This window comes from Camelus dromedarius, chromosome 7, assembly GCF_036321535.1.
Source record: "Camelus dromedarius isolate mCamDro1 chromosome 7, mCamDro1.pat, whole genome shotgun sequence".
In the NCBI taxonomy this organism is placed as follows: domain Eukaryota; kingdom Metazoa; phylum Chordata; class Mammalia; order Artiodactyla; family Camelidae; genus Camelus; species Camelus dromedarius.
The window spans coordinates 5,290,512-5,306,698 of NC_087442.1; the positions used below are offsets into that span (position 1 = coordinate 5,290,512).

The 16,187-nt window shown below is 60.9% G+C and overlaps 1 protein-coding gene across 3 annotated transcripts in view; it reads left to right on the top strand.

The window, feature by feature from the left end:
- The window catches only part of KCNH2 (potassium voltage-gated channel subfamily H member 2), a 32,853-nt gene extending 16,947 nt beyond the window's left edge, over nt 1–15,906 (top strand). Inside the window, exons 3-15 of one of the 3 annotated variants that reach the window (XM_064487208.1) lie at nt 1,054–1,218; nt 2,497–2,940; nt 3,531–3,742; nt 8,172–8,600; nt 9,124–9,511; nt 9,832–10,031; nt 10,525–10,777; nt 11,888–12,081; nt 12,348–12,447; nt 13,103–13,375; nt 13,448–13,634; nt 13,969–14,146; nt 15,372–15,906. In XM_064487208.1, the coding sequence (XP_064343278.1) occupies nt 1,054–1,218; nt 2,497–2,940; nt 3,531–3,742; nt 8,172–8,600; nt 9,124–9,511; nt 9,832–10,031; nt 10,525–10,777; nt 11,888–12,081; nt 12,348–12,447; nt 13,103–13,375; nt 13,448–13,634; nt 13,969–14,146; nt 15,372–15,500 (3,152 nt within the window). In that variant the 3' untranslated portion in view covers nt 15,501–15,906. Of the gene's footprint in view, nt 1–1,053; nt 1,219–2,496; nt 2,941–3,530; nt 3,743–5,214; nt 5,615–8,171; nt 8,601–9,123; nt 9,512–9,831; nt 10,032–10,524; nt 10,778–11,887; nt 12,082–12,347; nt 12,448–13,102; nt 13,376–13,447; nt 13,635–13,968; nt 14,147–15,371 lie in introns of those variants that run through there. The other 2 variants (XM_064487209.1, XM_031455677.2) reach the window with 2 other exon arrangements.
- The last annotated feature ends 281 nt before the right edge of the window (nt 15,907–16,187 follow it).

Consider the following 16,187-nt stretch of genomic DNA (forward strand, 5'->3'; position numbering starts at 1 on the left):
GGGTCCTGAGCTAGGCTTTAGGCGGAGCCTGAGAGCGCACCACGGTTTCTTTCAGAAATCAGCAGAGGGGAGGGTGAGGGGGCCGTGCACTGGACAGGGAGCAGAGTTGGACAGGGACCCAGGTGGACTGGGTACATTTGGCCTGATGGACTGGTATCACCTAGAATAGGGGCTCTGGTGGCCAGAGAGAGAGAGAGATTGGGAGGGAAAAAAAAATCCAAGAACAGAGAAAAAGATGAGTGACTTTGATGAAAGGTGTAGAAGCAGTGCTTCTCGGTCTGGTGAAGGATCAGTTTTATTTCTAGTAAGTTGCAGACCAATGCTTGTGTGAAATACAAAAATCACGTGCTTGGATATTGTGGCAATGCCAAATTTTTGAAACTCCTGCTCTCAACTTCTGAACTTGTCATGCTGTAGATGATACAACAATTGGGTACTGACGTAGGGAAAAGACAGAGACAGACAGCGCACCTGCTAACCTGTCTATAGTGTTCAGTGCACGCCTGGCATTGCCCTAGGCAGCTGGCACGTGTTGACTTATTTAATCTGTACAATTTATGAGGAAAGAATGATTATCATTCTCATTTTGTAGATGGGGAAAGTGAGGCACATATGACGAGGCAGCAGAGCTGGGATCTGAACCCTGAGATCCTGAGCCTAAAGTCTCTGGGCTTAACCACCAGGCTGCGCTGCCTTGCACGAGGGAAAGCAGAGATACATTGAGAGGTTAGGGAAGAAGATGAAACAACGCAGGGAGAAAGGAACATAAGCCAGTGTGAGGAGACTGCACATAGGGAGGGGGTGCTGGAGAAACAAGACAAGCAGAGAGAGAGAAAGGGCGGGCTTTGAGAGCAACAAGCTGGAGCGGCCAGATTGGGGAAGAAACTCAGTCTGGCAGGCATGTGGCAGGAGGAGGGCTTGGGGCAGGAGACACTGGCAAGAAAGGGTGAGACTGTTTGTGGGAGCAGTGGGGGAGGCAGAAGTGGACAGGCCCCTTTAGGATTGGGGGTCCATCCCGCCTGGTACCACAGTGGCTGTGTCCCCGCTCTGCAGGGAGCTGCTTCCTGTGCCTGGTGGATGTGGTGCCTGTGAAGAATGAAGATGGGGCTGTCATCATGTTCATCCTCAACTTTGAGGTGGTGATGGAGAAAGACATGGTGGGGTCCCCAGCCCGTGACACCAATCACCGCGCCGCCCCCACCAGCTGGCTGGCCCCAGGTAGGTGCAGCTGTGCTCTCGGGCTGGTGCAGGAACACCTGGTTTCCCTTCCCTGGGATCATGAGGCTACCCAAGGAAGGGGTGTGGAAGGGATCCTTTCAAAGATGGTAGGGGGGAGGTACAGCTCAGTAGAAGAGTGAGCTGCTTAGCATGCATGAAGTCCTGGGTCCAATCTCCAGTACCTCCATTAAAAATAAATAAATAAATCTAATTACCTCCCCTAATAGTAAAACAAAACAAAACAAAAAGATGGCGAGAACACGGAGAATACGGCTGGTCCCATCTGGCTCAGGATGGACAAACAGGAGTGGAGTGACTGACTGAGCCCAGATTCACAGGTCCTTGGGGCAGGATCACAACTGGTTTCACAGCCTTACCTGCTTGGGTTTCCACCACAGCATCTCCTGGGAGTGGTCCTCTCTCCTGCCCCAGGGATCGGGGATTCACCCTTCCCAGATGGCTCTGGCCACTTCCAAGTGGCTCCCTCTGCTCATGAGAAGTTTCAGTCTCTCTCATGGATTCAACTCTGTGAAGTTTCTGCCTCTGGTCCTTGTTCCTGGTCTGGCCAGCTCCCTGCTGTGGCCTCGGCTAATTGAGAAGAGGATGCGAGGGGAGTGGTCCCTGTGGCTGGGGACCTCACTTTATCCTCCTGTGACTCAAAGGCTCAGAGTCATCCCCCCCTCCTGCCCCCAACCAAGGCCCTCTTGGGTTTAATTTTAAGTATTCCCTTAGAGTCACAGGAAGGAAAAAATCACCTCTTGGTTTCTCAAGCTCTAAAATGGCAGTGTTAATAACGCTGGCCCTACCTGTTCCACAGGTGCCATTTGCAAGATGGCAGGTCATGGCAGGAACCCATGGCATCACTCCTCCATTCAGATGCAGACCCTGCCATTTACTGTGTGACCTCCTACCAATCACACAGCTCATTGGTGCCTAAATTTCCTCAGGTCTAAAATGTAGAGATAATGGTACTCACAAGTGCAGCTGTGAGAGTCTCAAATGGTTTGTGTAGAGACCCCGGTGATGTGAGGCTCAAGAAATGGTGGTTTATTATTGCCAGAGCCTTAGATAAGGTTGTATTCTAGACTTTTCTGGAGACTTGAGTTCTGTGCAGTAGGAGTGGGGGTGCAGGGGTGCTGGCTGTCAAGGCTCCTGCTTTCCCTCCTTCCTCCCCTTGGTGACTGGGGCTCCAGATCCTGGGCCTTGCCCCCTCTGGGGCTGTGGCGGTGCCCACAGCCACGCGCCTCCCCTTGCCACGCGCCTCCCCTCTCCCCGCAGGCCGCGCCAAGACCTTCCGCTTGAAGCTGCCCGCACTGCTGGCCTTGACCGCCCGGGAGTCGTCCGTGCGGCCGGGTGGCGCGGGCGGCGCGGGTGCCCCAGGGGCCGTGGTGGTGGACGTGGACCTGACGCCCGCGGCACCCAGCAGCGAGTCGCTGGCCCTGGATGAGGTGACGGCTATGGACAACCATGTGGCGGGGCTTGGGCCAGCGGAGGAGCGGCGTGCGCTGGTGGCACCCGGCTCTCCGCCCTCCTGCGCGCCCGGCCCGCACCCGTCGCCCCGGGCGCACAGCCTCAACCCCGACGCCTCGGGCTCCAGCTGCAGCCTGGCCCGGACGCGCTCCCGAGAGAGCTGCGCCAGCGTGCGCCGCGCTTCTTCGGCCGACGACATAGAGGCCATGCGCGCTGGGGCGCTGCCCCCGCCACCACGACACGCCAGCACCGGTGAGTGCCGGCCCCCACCCCTGTAGGAACCGCCTGGCCGCGTCCCCACCCCAGGCCTGCCCCATTCCAGGACCTCAGCTTCCTCCCTCCCTGCCCTGTCCAGTGTGCCTGGGAGACGGAAATCCCATTAAGCCCATATTTAATCCCATTAAGTGGCCTTTTAGTCCATTAATCATGCATTTATCCCCCTGCATTCTTCCACTCTCAGAGCCCTGCTGGCCCCGCAGCTGGCTCTCCCAGCTGGAGTGGGGATGGCCGTGGGGAGTCTGGAGGGCGGGAGAGGCATCTCTGTACTGCCCCTACCTGGGCCTCTGGCAGGCCCCCAGGCCCCGTTGAACAGGCCCTTATGGAGGCTTTTCTTCCTTTGTCATCTCATAGTTGCATCTCAGCCTGCTTCCTTTACTTGGGGAGGGGCCTGTCCTTGCTTGTTTCTCAGTGACTCTGCCCCTCTCTCCTGAGCTGGCTTCATTGACTCACTGAACGCCACGGCCTGGCTCATGCAGGGCCTGTCTCCACCTCAGCTCTACGTGGTCCACCTGACTTGCCTTTGACCCTGCCTGCTGCCCTGACCCGCTTTCCCTCCACCCCAGGGGCCATGCACCCCCTGCGCAGCGGCCTGCTTAACTCCACATCAGATTCGGATCTCGTGCGCTACCGCACCATTAGCAAGATTCCCCAAATCACCCTCAACTTTGTGGACCTCAAGGGTGACCCCTTCCTGGCTTCGCCCACCAGTGACCGGGAGATCATAGCCCCCAAGATAAAGGAACGGACCCACAACGTCACTGAGAAGGTCACCCAGGTCAGTGCCCAGCTCCCTGGCTCTCCTCTCACCTGGGAGGAGCTTGGAGGGAAGGTGGGAGTGGACTGTGGTCAAAAGTGGGGGTGGAGGGGTGCAGTCACTGAGGGCTGCTTGAAGGTGGCGGACCTGCAGGCTGGGGATGGAAGGGAGGCTTTCAGAGTTGGGACAAGAGAACAAACAGTATGAGAGGTCCTGGAGAAAAGAGGACTGGAGAGGAGGTAGCATTGGGATGGGGCAGATACAGAGGACAGGTTGATGGGGCTCAGGGAGGACATGGCAGTTGAGGCTGGGCACCTGGGAGGGTCAGGGTGGGTAGGAGAAGGCCTCCAGAGGGGCACAACAGGGTCTGTTCACACCTTGTGGTAGGAGAGCACTGGGGGGCAAACCAACAGGAGACTTCCAATTAGAAGAGGCCACAGAGGTCGAGACTGGGGGGTCCTGATTCTTCTAGGCCAATATGATGAGCCAGTCAGAGGGTGCTAGGGCCAGGGTGGCCTAGAGGTGCCCATCCTTTCCCCAAACCACAGGAGAGGAGAGTTTCCTTCCCGTGTTGGGAGGGGAGGGTGTGGTGGTGGGAGCACAGATACAGAGGATCAAGTCCCTGAATCCTGGGCCAGAGATTGCCAGCCATGGGGGGCACTGTCTGGTGGCAGGACCTGCTGGTCTCCTGCTGCCTTTTGGCAGTAAGGTGGTTGGCATCACCCCCACTGCGCAGTCCATCTCAGCCCCTTCACGGTCCTGGCCTTGGGGGTAGGGTGGGGGAGGCTCAGGAGTTGGAAGCAGGAACAGTGGGGGCTCCTGTCCCACGCCTGCCTCGCCTCAGTCCCCGTTGCCCCTTCCTGTCCCTCCCACAGCAGCTCCCCTAGTTGGCCCGAGTGAGGGAGCTGTCCGCTTGCTTGCTGCCTCCTCGGCCCTCCTCCTGGCCCTGCTCCCGCTGCTGCCTCTGGCTCTCTGGGCCCCTGCCAGGTCTCCAGCCCCTTGGCCTTGACTCCAGAACGTTCTCCCACACCCTAGGCCCCATATCTGGCTGCCTCCTCCTCACCCCTTCCCTGCCTCTCTCTTGCCCCACCTGGAGCCCAGGCTTCTGCCCTGCTCTGGTGCCCACCATGTGTGCTGTCGTGTTGTGGTCTGTGCGTCTGTGTGTGTCAGCGCGCGCGTGTGTTCCTGGCTTTTTGGTCACCGGGCAGTCTCTCCATCTCTGGGTGTCTGTCTGACTCTGGCTGGCTGGTCACTGGACCGGCTGGGCGGGGGTGTTGGGGAGACCATTAATCTGTGGTGACAGGCCGGGCTGCTGGGGGAGGGGGAGGGGCGCGGGCTGCGGGAGCGGCTGCAGCAGGAGCCCTGAGCGGGCCGCGGGGGGAGGGGGCCTCTGGCCGGCGGGGCGGGGCGGGGGAGCCCAGTGTGGCGGGTGGGGGTGGGGACCCGGGAGGAGGAGGGGCCGGCTGGAGGAGCCGAGGTTCCGACCGCCTAGCGGCTGCTGGGCTGGCAGCAGGCACAGCGCGGCACTCTGGCAGCGGGGCCCGCACCAGGGGGCCATGGGCAGCCCGAGCCAGGCGGGCGGCTATCCACGCTCACTGCCAGGGTGACCCCAGCCCCGAGATCCAGCCCTAGCGACCCTGGCTTTATGCCAGAGGCTGCCTCGGGAGCCAGGCCGCCAGCCTCTGGGGCACAGCCTGGGCTGGGACTGCTGTTGGGGAGCAGGTGAGGTGCTTGGCTGGGCCCTAGGGCCCCAGGGCAGGCAGGCTGGGGGGAGCCAAGTCCTCCATGGCGGCCCCAGCGGGGAAGGCGAGCGGGACAGGGGCCCTGCAGCCCAGGGCCCAGAAAGGCCGGGTGAGGCGGGCCGTACGCATCTCCAGCCTGGTGGCCCAGGAGGTAGGTGATCCCCCAGTCCCTCCCTTTCCCTCCGGGGCTGGGACACTGAGACCACAAGTCAGATGTGGCCCAGAGGGCTCTGGTTCCAGGCGGGGAGAGGGCTTCAGAAATGCAGGATGGTTTGGGGAGCCATGGGGTCTGTGGCCCCATTCATCCCACTCTTGGCTCCAGCCTGCTCTTCCCAGGCCTGCCAGGCTAGGTGGACAGTGTTTTTGTTGCCAGGGCTTCTGCTCTCCTTGGGCTTTCGTGGCCCAGTCTTCTAGCTCGAGACGCAAAAGGAAGAGAGGGGAACAGGAATGAAATGGGTGGTGGGGAGATGGGGGAAGAGTGTGCCTCCCGCTTTCACCCCACCTCCCTCAGCAGGCTGGGACAGTGAGAGGGCTGGCGGGCAGCAGCCCGGCCTGGCTTGGATGCCCTGGGGCCCCACCCCTCCAGCACTCCGTGTGCTGGGGTGGACCCTGTGGTGGACGAGGGAGGCGTGGGCTGCTTCTGGGGTCTAGGTTTGGGGCCTGGAGTCTGAGGAGGCTGGGGGTCAGAGGCCACTGGATGAGTAGTGAGGGCAGGCTGAGCTGGGACACCTGGCTCACCTCTTTTGGGGCAGCCTGAGGTGTTGGTGGCTCCCCAGGCTGATGACTGTGTAGGCTCCTCCTGGGAGCCACCTCTCTGCCCCCAGGGGCTTCTGTGAGAGAGCCAGGAGCAAGCTCAGGGAGGATGGCAGGGGGGCGTTGGAGTGGCTCAGGGGTGAGTCTGAGACTCCCACCCGGCAGCTGAGCTGTCTGTCTTGGCTCTTACGCTCCTCGTGGCTGGGGGACAGTTGTGGGGGGGAGTCTTCTCGGCCACAGGTGAGGAACCAGGGTTTGGCAGGTCAGGGGAGGTTGCACACTGGCCCAAGGCCGTATGGTAAACTGGTGGTTCCAGGGCTGAGCCTAGCCCCTGTAGGATGAGGTCTGTGGGTCCAGGGCTTGTGTTCTGGGCTTGTCTCCTCTGTGTGTGTGTGTGTGTGTGTGTGTGTGTGTGTGTGTCTGTGTGCGTGTGTGTGTGTGTGTCTGTGTGCGTGTGTGTGTGTGTGTGTGTGTGCATTGGGGTGGTGCTAGTCCAGCTGTGGGCAGACTTGGGGAGGAGGGGCAGGACCACATCTGTCAGGTGTGGTCCAGCACAGTCCCTGGAGAGCCGGGCAAGGAGCCCCTTCTTTCGCTTCCTAGTCTGCGAGGGCTCTGGTCAGTTCCAGTTTTTCAGTACCCACTTGACTCCCCAAAGGTCACTGCCCCATGTTCTCTGCCTTAAGGAACAGGTGGCTTGGGCTGAAAGCAGGGCAGAAGTGGGGTCCTGGAAGCCACATTCTCCTTCCTCTGCCGCAGGCCTCAGATGTTCCCAGCCACCCTCATCATGTGCCTCTGGAGCCCTGTGGCCACCCCAGGGTGGTTAAGCCCCTAACTATGGCCCGTCTTAACTTCTACTTACTTCTTCTAAGGAGATATTCTCCGAAGCCCACCTGGGGGGGGGGCGGGCGGTGGTTGCAGGGGAATCCCCAGTTTGACTATAAATGGGAATCTTTGGGGCTCCACCCACTGCACAGAGGCTGGAGGATGCGGGGCCCTGACACTTAGTGCTGCTCCTGTGGGGTCTTCAACCTTGGCTCTCGGGGTGGTGGGGGAGCCTTGGGTTTGGCTGCCCAGGGAAGACAGGGCCAGGCTGGGAAATTCTGGGGATTCTGAGGGGTAAGGGGAGGCCACAGGGGGATAGACAGAGGCTCCTGGGACAGTGTGGGAAAGCTGGCTTCAGCTCTGCCTAGTTTGGCTTGGGGAGAAAGGGTGACGTGGCTACTGCCACCTGGTTTGAATGGCGAGTCTGCCTCTGCCTGAGTGAGGAGGAGGCAGGACGTGAGGTGAGCCTGTGCAGGCTGGGTGGTCACTTCTGAACATCTGCTCTGGTCCAGGGCGAGTAAGGGGAGGGTGGGAGTGTCTTGGTCTCTCTCCCCTGGATGCCAGGGGACCTGGATCTGGGTGGCTGGGTCCTCGGGCCAGTGGCATGAAGGGACATTTAGGCCCTCAGTCCCTGGACCACCAGCAGTGGGACTTGTAAGAAACTGCAGTGACTGCCACCATTTATATTGCTTAGGCTGCGAGATGTGGTCATTGGAGCATTTTCTGGACCGTGGTGTATGTGGGACGTGCTTGTGTGCACGTGTGTGTGTATGTGGTCTTGGGTGAGGGGGCGGGCAAGATCTCATGGTGGGAGTTATATCCTCAGTTGTGGGTCTGCATTGCTGGTGGGGGACAGTACTTGTGGGTGTTACTGTGAGGTGCCCTGGACTCAGGTGGCTGGCCAGGAGGTCCTGTGCAGCATGGGGAACTGTAGTGCCCAAGTCGAGGGGTGGTCAGTGGCTGTGGCCACTTGGCTGAGTGTAGGCCCGCCCCCGACACTACTTGGCCTCTTCTCTGGAGGGCCCAGCAGAGATGTCACCTGCTTCTACCCTGGATGGTCTGTGGCCTGTTCTCCTTTGCTGGGACCCCAGCTGGACATCATGCGCTTGCCTCCACCTTCCCTGCCCGTTCAGGTCCTGTCCCTGGGGGCCGACGTGCTGCCGGAGTACAAGCTGCAGGCGCCGCGCATTCACCGCTGGACCATCCTGCACTACAGCCCCTTCAAGGCCGTGTGGGACTGGCTCATCCTGCTGCTGGTCATCTACACGGCCGTTTTCACCCCCTACTCGGCTGCCTTCCTGCTGAAGGAGACCGAAGAGGGCTCCGCAGGCCCCGACTGTGGCTATGCCTGCCAGCCGCTGGCTGTGGTGGACCTCATCGTGGACATCATGTTCATCGTGGACATCCTCATCAACTTCCGCACCACCTACGTCAACGCCAATGAGGAGGTGGTCAGCCACCCTGGCCGCATTGCTGTCCACTACTTCAAGGGCTGGTTCCTCATCGACATGGTGGCTGCCATCCCCTTTGACTTACTTATCTTCGGCTCTGGCTCTGAGGAGGTAGGTTGGCAAGGACGCAGGGGAGAAAGGAGGGAAGCAGGTGGGAGGTGGTGGGGCCGAGGGGGTTGTGAGAGAAGGAGGGCCACAGACCCACAGCAGGTGCCCTAGCTAACCTGGGCCTGCTCTTCTTTCCATACGAGCTTCTCCCTGGTTTTAGAGGCCCAGAGTAGCTCCCCTTTTCCTAATGTGTCTGTCCAAAGTGGCCACTGGCTTCTGAGTCACATGAAAGTGTCCCGGAAGCTAGTGGGTCCTCTGGCCAGGCATCTTAGGGTGGGTGCACCTTTCTGAGCCCATTTCCTCATTCTCATCATGGGGACCGTGAACCCTTTGTCACAGAGCTAGCACGAAGATTAATGTGACTCTGTGCTGGGCCCATCGCCTGGGAGGTGCTTCTATTATGAAGAGGTTCTGGGAGGAAGTCTTTGGAGATCTCACCTCCGATGCCCCCTGCCACCGGCCCCGAGGGCTGCAGAGCCCCGACTCCTCATTTGCCCCCAACACTGAATATCCCACCCGCTTCCAGCTGATCGGGCTGCTGAAGACGGCGCGGCTGCTGCGGCTGGTGCGCGTGGCGCGGAAGCTGGACCGCTACTCGGAGTACGGGGCGGCCGTGCTCTTCCTGCTCATGTGCACCTTCGCACTCATCGCGCACTGGCTGGCCTGCATCTGGTATGCCATTGGCAACATGGAGCAGCCGCACATGGACTCCCGCATCGGCTGGCTGCACAACCTGGGCGACCAGATCGGCAAGCCCTACAACAGCAGCGGCCTGGGCGGCCCCTCCATCAAGGACAAGTACGTCACCGCCCTCTACTTCACCTTCAGCAGCCTCACCAGCGTGGGCTTTGGCAATGTCTCACCCAACACCAACTCCGAGAAGATCTTCTCCATCTGTGTCATGCTTATCGGCTGTGAGTGCCCCCGGGGCCGGGGGTAGGAAAAGCCAGCAGTCCAGGGTCCAGGAAGAGCCCAGGACAGAGGAGAGGGAGGGTGCTAGATGAGCCAGAGTGGGGTCTCTAAGTCCCAGGGACCTCCATCATGGCACATTTGGGTGCTGGGACGCCAGGGTAGAGGCACAAGGCAGAGCGGAGGGGCGGGTGTGCCTGGGCGTCTGTGTGTGTGCATCACGAGTGTGTGCTCACACTGAGACATGACTGCATGTGTCCCTGACTCGGGGCAAGGGCGGATGGGGTCCTTCAGATACTGATGGCCCCACTCACCCTGCTCCCAGCCCTCATGTATGCCAGCATCTTCGGCAATGTGTCGGCCATCATCCAGCGGCTGTACTCGGGCACGGCCCGCTACCACACGCAGATGCTCCGTGTGCGGGAGTTCATCCGCTTCCACCAGATCCCCAACCCACTGCGCCAGCGCCTTGAGGAGTATTTCCAGCATGCCTGGTCCTACACCAATGGCATCGACATGAACGCGGTGAGGCCACTGCACTTGGCCACGGGCTGGTGGGGACTGGAGGGAGCAGGGTGACCGTGGGGACTCCTCTTGGTGCAGTGAGCATGGATCAGCCCACCAGAGTCACACTCCATGTTCAGGAGGTCCCAGTTAGCACTGGGGAGGACCCTGAGAGGTACGTCACCCACCTTTTGCCTGTGAGCTTGTTGACGGGGAGAGCTCTCACTTTGGGGCGGGGGCCAGACCAGGCTCTAGGTGATCATGTTTAATCCTTACAAGAGCCCCAGGCAGGAGCTGGTCTCCACACCTCACACATAAGAACCTGGTGGTTAGAGCAGTGAGGCGTCATCCCCAGGGCTACACAGCTAGAAGGGGTGGGACGGGTGGAGCTGGAATGGGCACCCAGGTCCCTGGCCCCATGCTGGATGCTCTGGTGCTTCCTGCAGGACATCTGGGTGGGGGGTGGGCGTAGGGTCCCAGAAGAGGACATGCTGAGCCAGCCCCCCTCCCCCAGGTGCTGAAGGGCTTCCCCGAGTGCCTGCAGGCCGACATCTGCCTGCACCTGAACCGCTCGCTGCTGCAGCACTGTAAGCCCTTCCGAGGGGCCACCAAGGGCTGCCTGCGGGCCCTGGCCATGAAGTTCAAGACGACGCACGCGCCACCAGGGGACACGTTGGTGCACGCTGGGGACCTGCTCACTGCCCTCTACTTCATCTCCCGGGGCTCCATCGAGATCCTGCGGGGCGATGTTGTGGTGGCCATCCTGGGTATGGCGGGGACCGGGAGCTGGGCCTGAACTGCCTGCTGAGGCCTGGAGAGGTCCGAGCCCTGGAAGGACATAGCCCTGGGGGCTGTGGACTGGGGACTACCCACTGGGACCTTGAGCTCCTTTAATTCACTTAAACTCAGGCTCTCCAGGGGCGTGGCAGAGAGGAGCCCCGCATGGGGTGGGCTGCTGAATTCTGGGGCCTTCCATTTGGGGTCTCTTCATAGGCAGTGACACTCTTGCTCCTTAAAACAGGACCAAATCCAGATGCTCCAAGGTGGGCAGTGGAGACAGGCTATGCATCTGATTTTACCAAGGGCCACGTGGTTCCCTGCAGCCTCAGGCAATACAGCCAAGCCCTCGCCTCCCAAGCCGAGGGAGTCCTGCCCCTCTTCCCCTCCCACCCCTTGCTTTCCCCACTCCCTGTGCACGTGGGCACGTGTGCCTGGGCACTGGGGACTTCCTGCCCTCTGCCTGTCCTTCCCTTGGCCCTGGACACCTCAGGGCAGATGTGTCACGGTGGGCCTTTTTAGATTTTAACTTCTCAGTTCAGCATAAACACACACTCATGCCACAAACGCCCCCAAACACAACTAAAACCAAAGTTTTGTCGGACGCCGGCTGCCGTACTGCGTTCTGGCGGTTTCTGTTCTGTGCTGTGCTGTAGCTGTGCTGCCGTATTTTCTTTCAGTAAACAAAATGCTGGTCTTGAGTCACTACTGTGTTATGATCTGTAGTTTGAAGAACAGTTAATGAGGGGGTAGGAATTGGCCAGGAGGGTGTTTGGAACACGGGCTTTGGGGAGTACAAGTAGAGTTGGAACCCAAGGAAGCCAGGGCCGTGGGCAGATCCCGGCATCTGGGCTGGAGCTGCTGGCTGGCCCAGTAGCTGGGAGGCACAAGGTTCCTGGCCCTTTACCCCTGGGGCTCTGCACATGTCCTGCCTTTGGGAGCCTCGGGAGGATGGGGCTGGCTGATGCTTCCTTGGCTCTGGAGGCTGCTGACCAGACTGAGGGGAGGTGCCTGGCCCAGGGTGAGAATGCCCAGAAGACAGGTGCCTGCTGCCTCTGCTGCCACCCCAGGGGCTGAGCCCCCCTCTTGGTGGCCTCCAGGGAAGAATGACATCTTCGGAGAGCCTCTGAACCTGTATGCAAGGCCTGGGAAGTCCAACGGGGATGTGCGGGCCCTCACCTACTGTGACCTGCACAAGATCCACCGGGACGACCTGCTGGAGGTGCTGGACATGTACCCCGAGTTCTCCGACCACTTCTGGTCCAGCCTGGAGATCACCTTCAATCTGCGAGATGTAAGTGGGCGGCGCGGCAGGCTGCATGCTGGGTGGCTGCCCCTTCCCTGTGTGACCTTCTCTGGCCTTGTTTCCCTGCCTGTCAAACGGTAGCTGGGTCAGATCAGGTTGTGAAAAATACCAGTCTCAGCCCTGGTCCTGGGACAGAAGTCAATCCCCCAGAGCCGGCACTCCCAGCCCCACCTTTTCTGTTAATGAGGGGGTTTGGGCGGGACCGGGCAGGGTGGGAGGGCGCGCAAAGGCCCTGACACCGCTTTCGGTTCCAGACCAATATGATCCCTGGCTCTCCCGGCAGTGCAGAGCTGGAGGGCGGCTTCAGCCGGCAGCGCAAGCGCAAGCTGTCCTTCCGCAGGCGCACGGACAAGGGTGAGGCGGGGGAGCGGAGGGGGCGGGGTGCAGGTGAGCCGGGAGGAGGGCGGGGGGCGCGGCCTAGGGGAGGCAGGGAGGAGGGCGGAGCGCGGTGGGCGGGCCGGTCTGCTCCACACAGGCTCCACAGACCTCGTGCCCCACCTTCAGTGTTTCCCACTACTCACCCCAGCTCTCCAAAGGCTGCCCATCCCTTCAAGCCCATTTGAACTGTCACCTCCTCCAGGAAGCCCTCTTCCACCCTCCAGGGCAGGGGCGTGCCTAAGTTTGCTTGGTCCTCCAGGACTGGCGTCTTGGTGGGCGCTGCCTTGAACTGATGATGGGAGAAAAGACAGGGCAAAGGAGGGCGAGGAGGCCAGAACGGGGTTTGAGGGTACGGGGTCCCAAGAGCCCCGCCCAGCAGTGCCGTGGCCCGTGCTTGTGCAACCAGAGGTCAGAGATGACCTGGTCCTGCACTGGGAGTTCTCAGTCCTCTTGAAAGTGGGGAAAGAGAGCAGAAGAAACCACCTGGGACAAACCAGGGGGTCCTGTGCGGTCCTTTCCCAGGGCTGCTCCCATCCCCCTGACCCGGGCCCTTTCCTCCTCTTCCCTCTGCTCCATCCTCCTCCCTTCCGTGCCTCCTGCCCCTCTGAGGCTCATTCTCTGTTTCCCACAGACCCGGAACAGCCAGGGGAGGTGTCAGCCTTGGGGCCCAGCCGGGCGGGGGCAGGGCCGAGTGGCCGGGGCCGGCAGGTGGGGCCATGGGGGGAGAGCCTGTCCAGCGGCCCCTCCAGCCCTGAGAGCAGTGAGGATGAGGGCCCAGGCCGCAGCTCCAGCCCCCTCCGCCTGGTGCCCTTCTCCAGCCCCAGGCCCCCCGGAGAGCTGCCGGGTGGGGACCCCCTGACTGAGGACGGAGAGAAGAGCAGTGACACTTGTAACCCCCTGTCAGGTAGGGCCAGGGCTGCCCGGGTGGGCGGGAAATGGCATCTGTCCCCATCTCAACCCAGTTTTCTGGCTCCAGGCGCCTTCTCAGGAGTGTCCAACATCTTCAGCTTTTGGGGGGACAGCCGGGGCCGCCAGTACCAGGAGCTGCCTCGCTGCCCCGCCCCCGCCCCCAGCCTCCTCAACATCCCTCTTTCCAGCCCGGGCCGGCGGTCCCGGGGCGACATGGAGAGCAGGCTGGATGCCCTCCAGAGGCAGCTCAACAGGTGAGGGTGGTCCCTGGGATCCAGCTTAGGCCCAGCTGTGTGTGTCAAGGGGGACGGTCTAGTAGGTGTTGGGCGTGGGAGTACTGCTCTGTGACCTGTGGGTTTCTGGCAGTGTTGCAGGGTGCAGGGGTGTCCGCTCTGTCCAGTCCTGTCTGAGTGTCCAGTAGCTTGACCGTCTTCTTGCATTCAGAGCTGAACCAGGGGCTGCCACACCTAGAATGAAGAGTGAGCCTGGGGTTGACCAGCTGGCTGTCCATAGGGTGGTCCCGAAGTCACAGTTACTCGTGTCTCCATCTCCTGGAGACCCAGAGCATCCTCCTCCTTCTTGCCCCAGGCTGGAGACCCGGCTGAGTGCAGACATGGCCACCGTTCTGCAGCTGCTGCAGAGGCAGATGACGCTGGTCCCACCTGCCTACAGTGCTGTGACCACCCCGGGGCCTGGCCCTACCTCCACCTCCCCTCTGCTGCCCGTCAGCCCCATCCCCACCCTCACCCTGGACTCGCTTTCTCAGGTAAGTTCTGAGCATTCTAGCCCTGTCTTTTCTACCCTGATTCCCTCCCAGACCTGCTTTGCTACCCTTTCTGCTCGGCCTTGGGCCCCAGGCTCCTCCCACCCTGTTCCTGCCCTCCTCCCAGGCTGTGCTCCAGGAGCTGTGAGGACAGAGCAAGGCAGGAGAGCCCTCAAACCAAGCCCCTAGACAGCTGGGCCAAGGAAATCAGCCAGTTGAGTGACATGTGCTCCCCCAGTGTCACCTGCATGGCCAGATCTACTCATGGTGCCTGTGTCATGGCTACAAGTAGAGGGGACTGTTGAGCCCAAGGCCTGGTGGTGGGTTTGTATGCCGGGGTCCCCTTGGGACAGGATCCCAGGTCCCTGCAGTGACTGGCACCCCCTGGGTCTGGCTCTACTGCCAACCAGTGGCTCTCATGCTGGGCCCTTTGCAGGGTTGTCCTCAAGGCTTTGGCTAAGCCCCAGGGTAGCACTCCTGGCCGGCATCTCTCCTCTCTTGCCAGAGATGGGCTTCTGTTGTCCTTTGTCCTCTCCTGAGTGGCCTCCTGACAGGAGAGCTGTGTCTGGGCCCCTAGAAGGGGCTCCTCTGGCTACCAGAGGTGGCCTGGGCTCTGATCCCCACTTCCTCTGGCATCTGCTCCCCCCTCCCATATGCTGCCTGCTCCTGTTTGCAGACACCAGAGCCCACGTCAGCAAATGTGCCAGTCTCCCTTCACAGCCGCCCCCGCAGAGATCTCACAGCAGACTCGTCAGCACCCACAAACCCCCTCCCGCCTGCCCTGGCACTCTCCCTGGCCTTCCGAGGCCTGGCCGCCAGCCTGCCTCTGTTTTTGGGTCCCTGAGTTCTTTCTAGATTGGAGGAAGGAACATTGTTTCTCTTTCCATCCAGCTTCTGTCCCAGCTCAGGGTCCCTTATTCTGGGTTGGTTTTGAATTCAGCTGCCACGTTCCCTGGGGAAGGAAGCAGCTACGGCCTTGGCTCTCCCCTGTGGCAGGTGGAAGCTCCCGAGGCCCCAAGCTGCTGGGTTTGGCTCTTGCCCTTGAGAGTGCATTTCTCTCCTTCCAACCTTGGGCCTCCCCTTTGTGGTCGGAGTCCTGCTCTGTCTGCCTTGGCCCATCTCCTTATCCCCTCCTGCCCTCTTCTGTCGGCCTCCCTCCTGACCCTCTCTGTCCTCTGACCTTCCCCCCATCCTCCACTCCTGGCTTCTCACTCCATTTCTTTTGCAGGTTTCCCAGTTTATGGCGTGCGAGGAGCTACCCCAAGATGGCCCCGCTCGACGCCTCTCCCTGCCGGGCCAGCTGGGGGCCCTCACCTCCCAGCCCCTGCACAGACACGGCTCAGACCCAGGAAGTTAGTGGGGCTGCCCAGTGTGGACACATGGCTCACCCAGGGTTCAGCGCACTGTCTGGGCCCCTCCCCGTGGAGGCCCTGCCCAGGAGGCCCTGGCCGCGGAGGGGAGAGGAACAGGAAGGCACAGCTCCTCCCCCAGCCCTTGGGACCATCTCCTCCTGCGGTCCCCTGAGCCCCAGTGGGAGGGGCAGGGGCAGGGCGGGGCAGTGGATGGGGGTCTGTGGTCCCCCCACTGCCCTGGGGGCAGTAGCTGGTCTAACTGCCCGGAGGCACCCGGCCCTGGGCCTTAGGCACCTCAAGGACTTTTCTGCTATTTACTGCTCTTATTGTTAAGGATAATAATTAAGGATCATATGAATAATTAATGAAGATGCTGATGACTATGAATAATAAATAATTATCCTGAGGAGACTCCAGTGGTGCTGGGAGGGTGCAGCCATCAGCAAGCTGCACCCCACGGTCACAGCCGCAGTGTACCTGTGCACTGGCCTCTCTGCAACAATCTGGGCCGGTCTTTCTGTGTGCACAGGGCCTGCAGGGGCAGCTCCAACGTCTGGACGTGGGGGTGTTGCAGTGGGGGGGCTGCTCCCTGGGGCCTGACACGACTCACCTTCAGGGCTTCTTGCCTCCGGTGGGCCCTACTTCCATGTGGTCCTGGATTTGGGAGAGCAAAGAGCCACCTGACTGTTCTG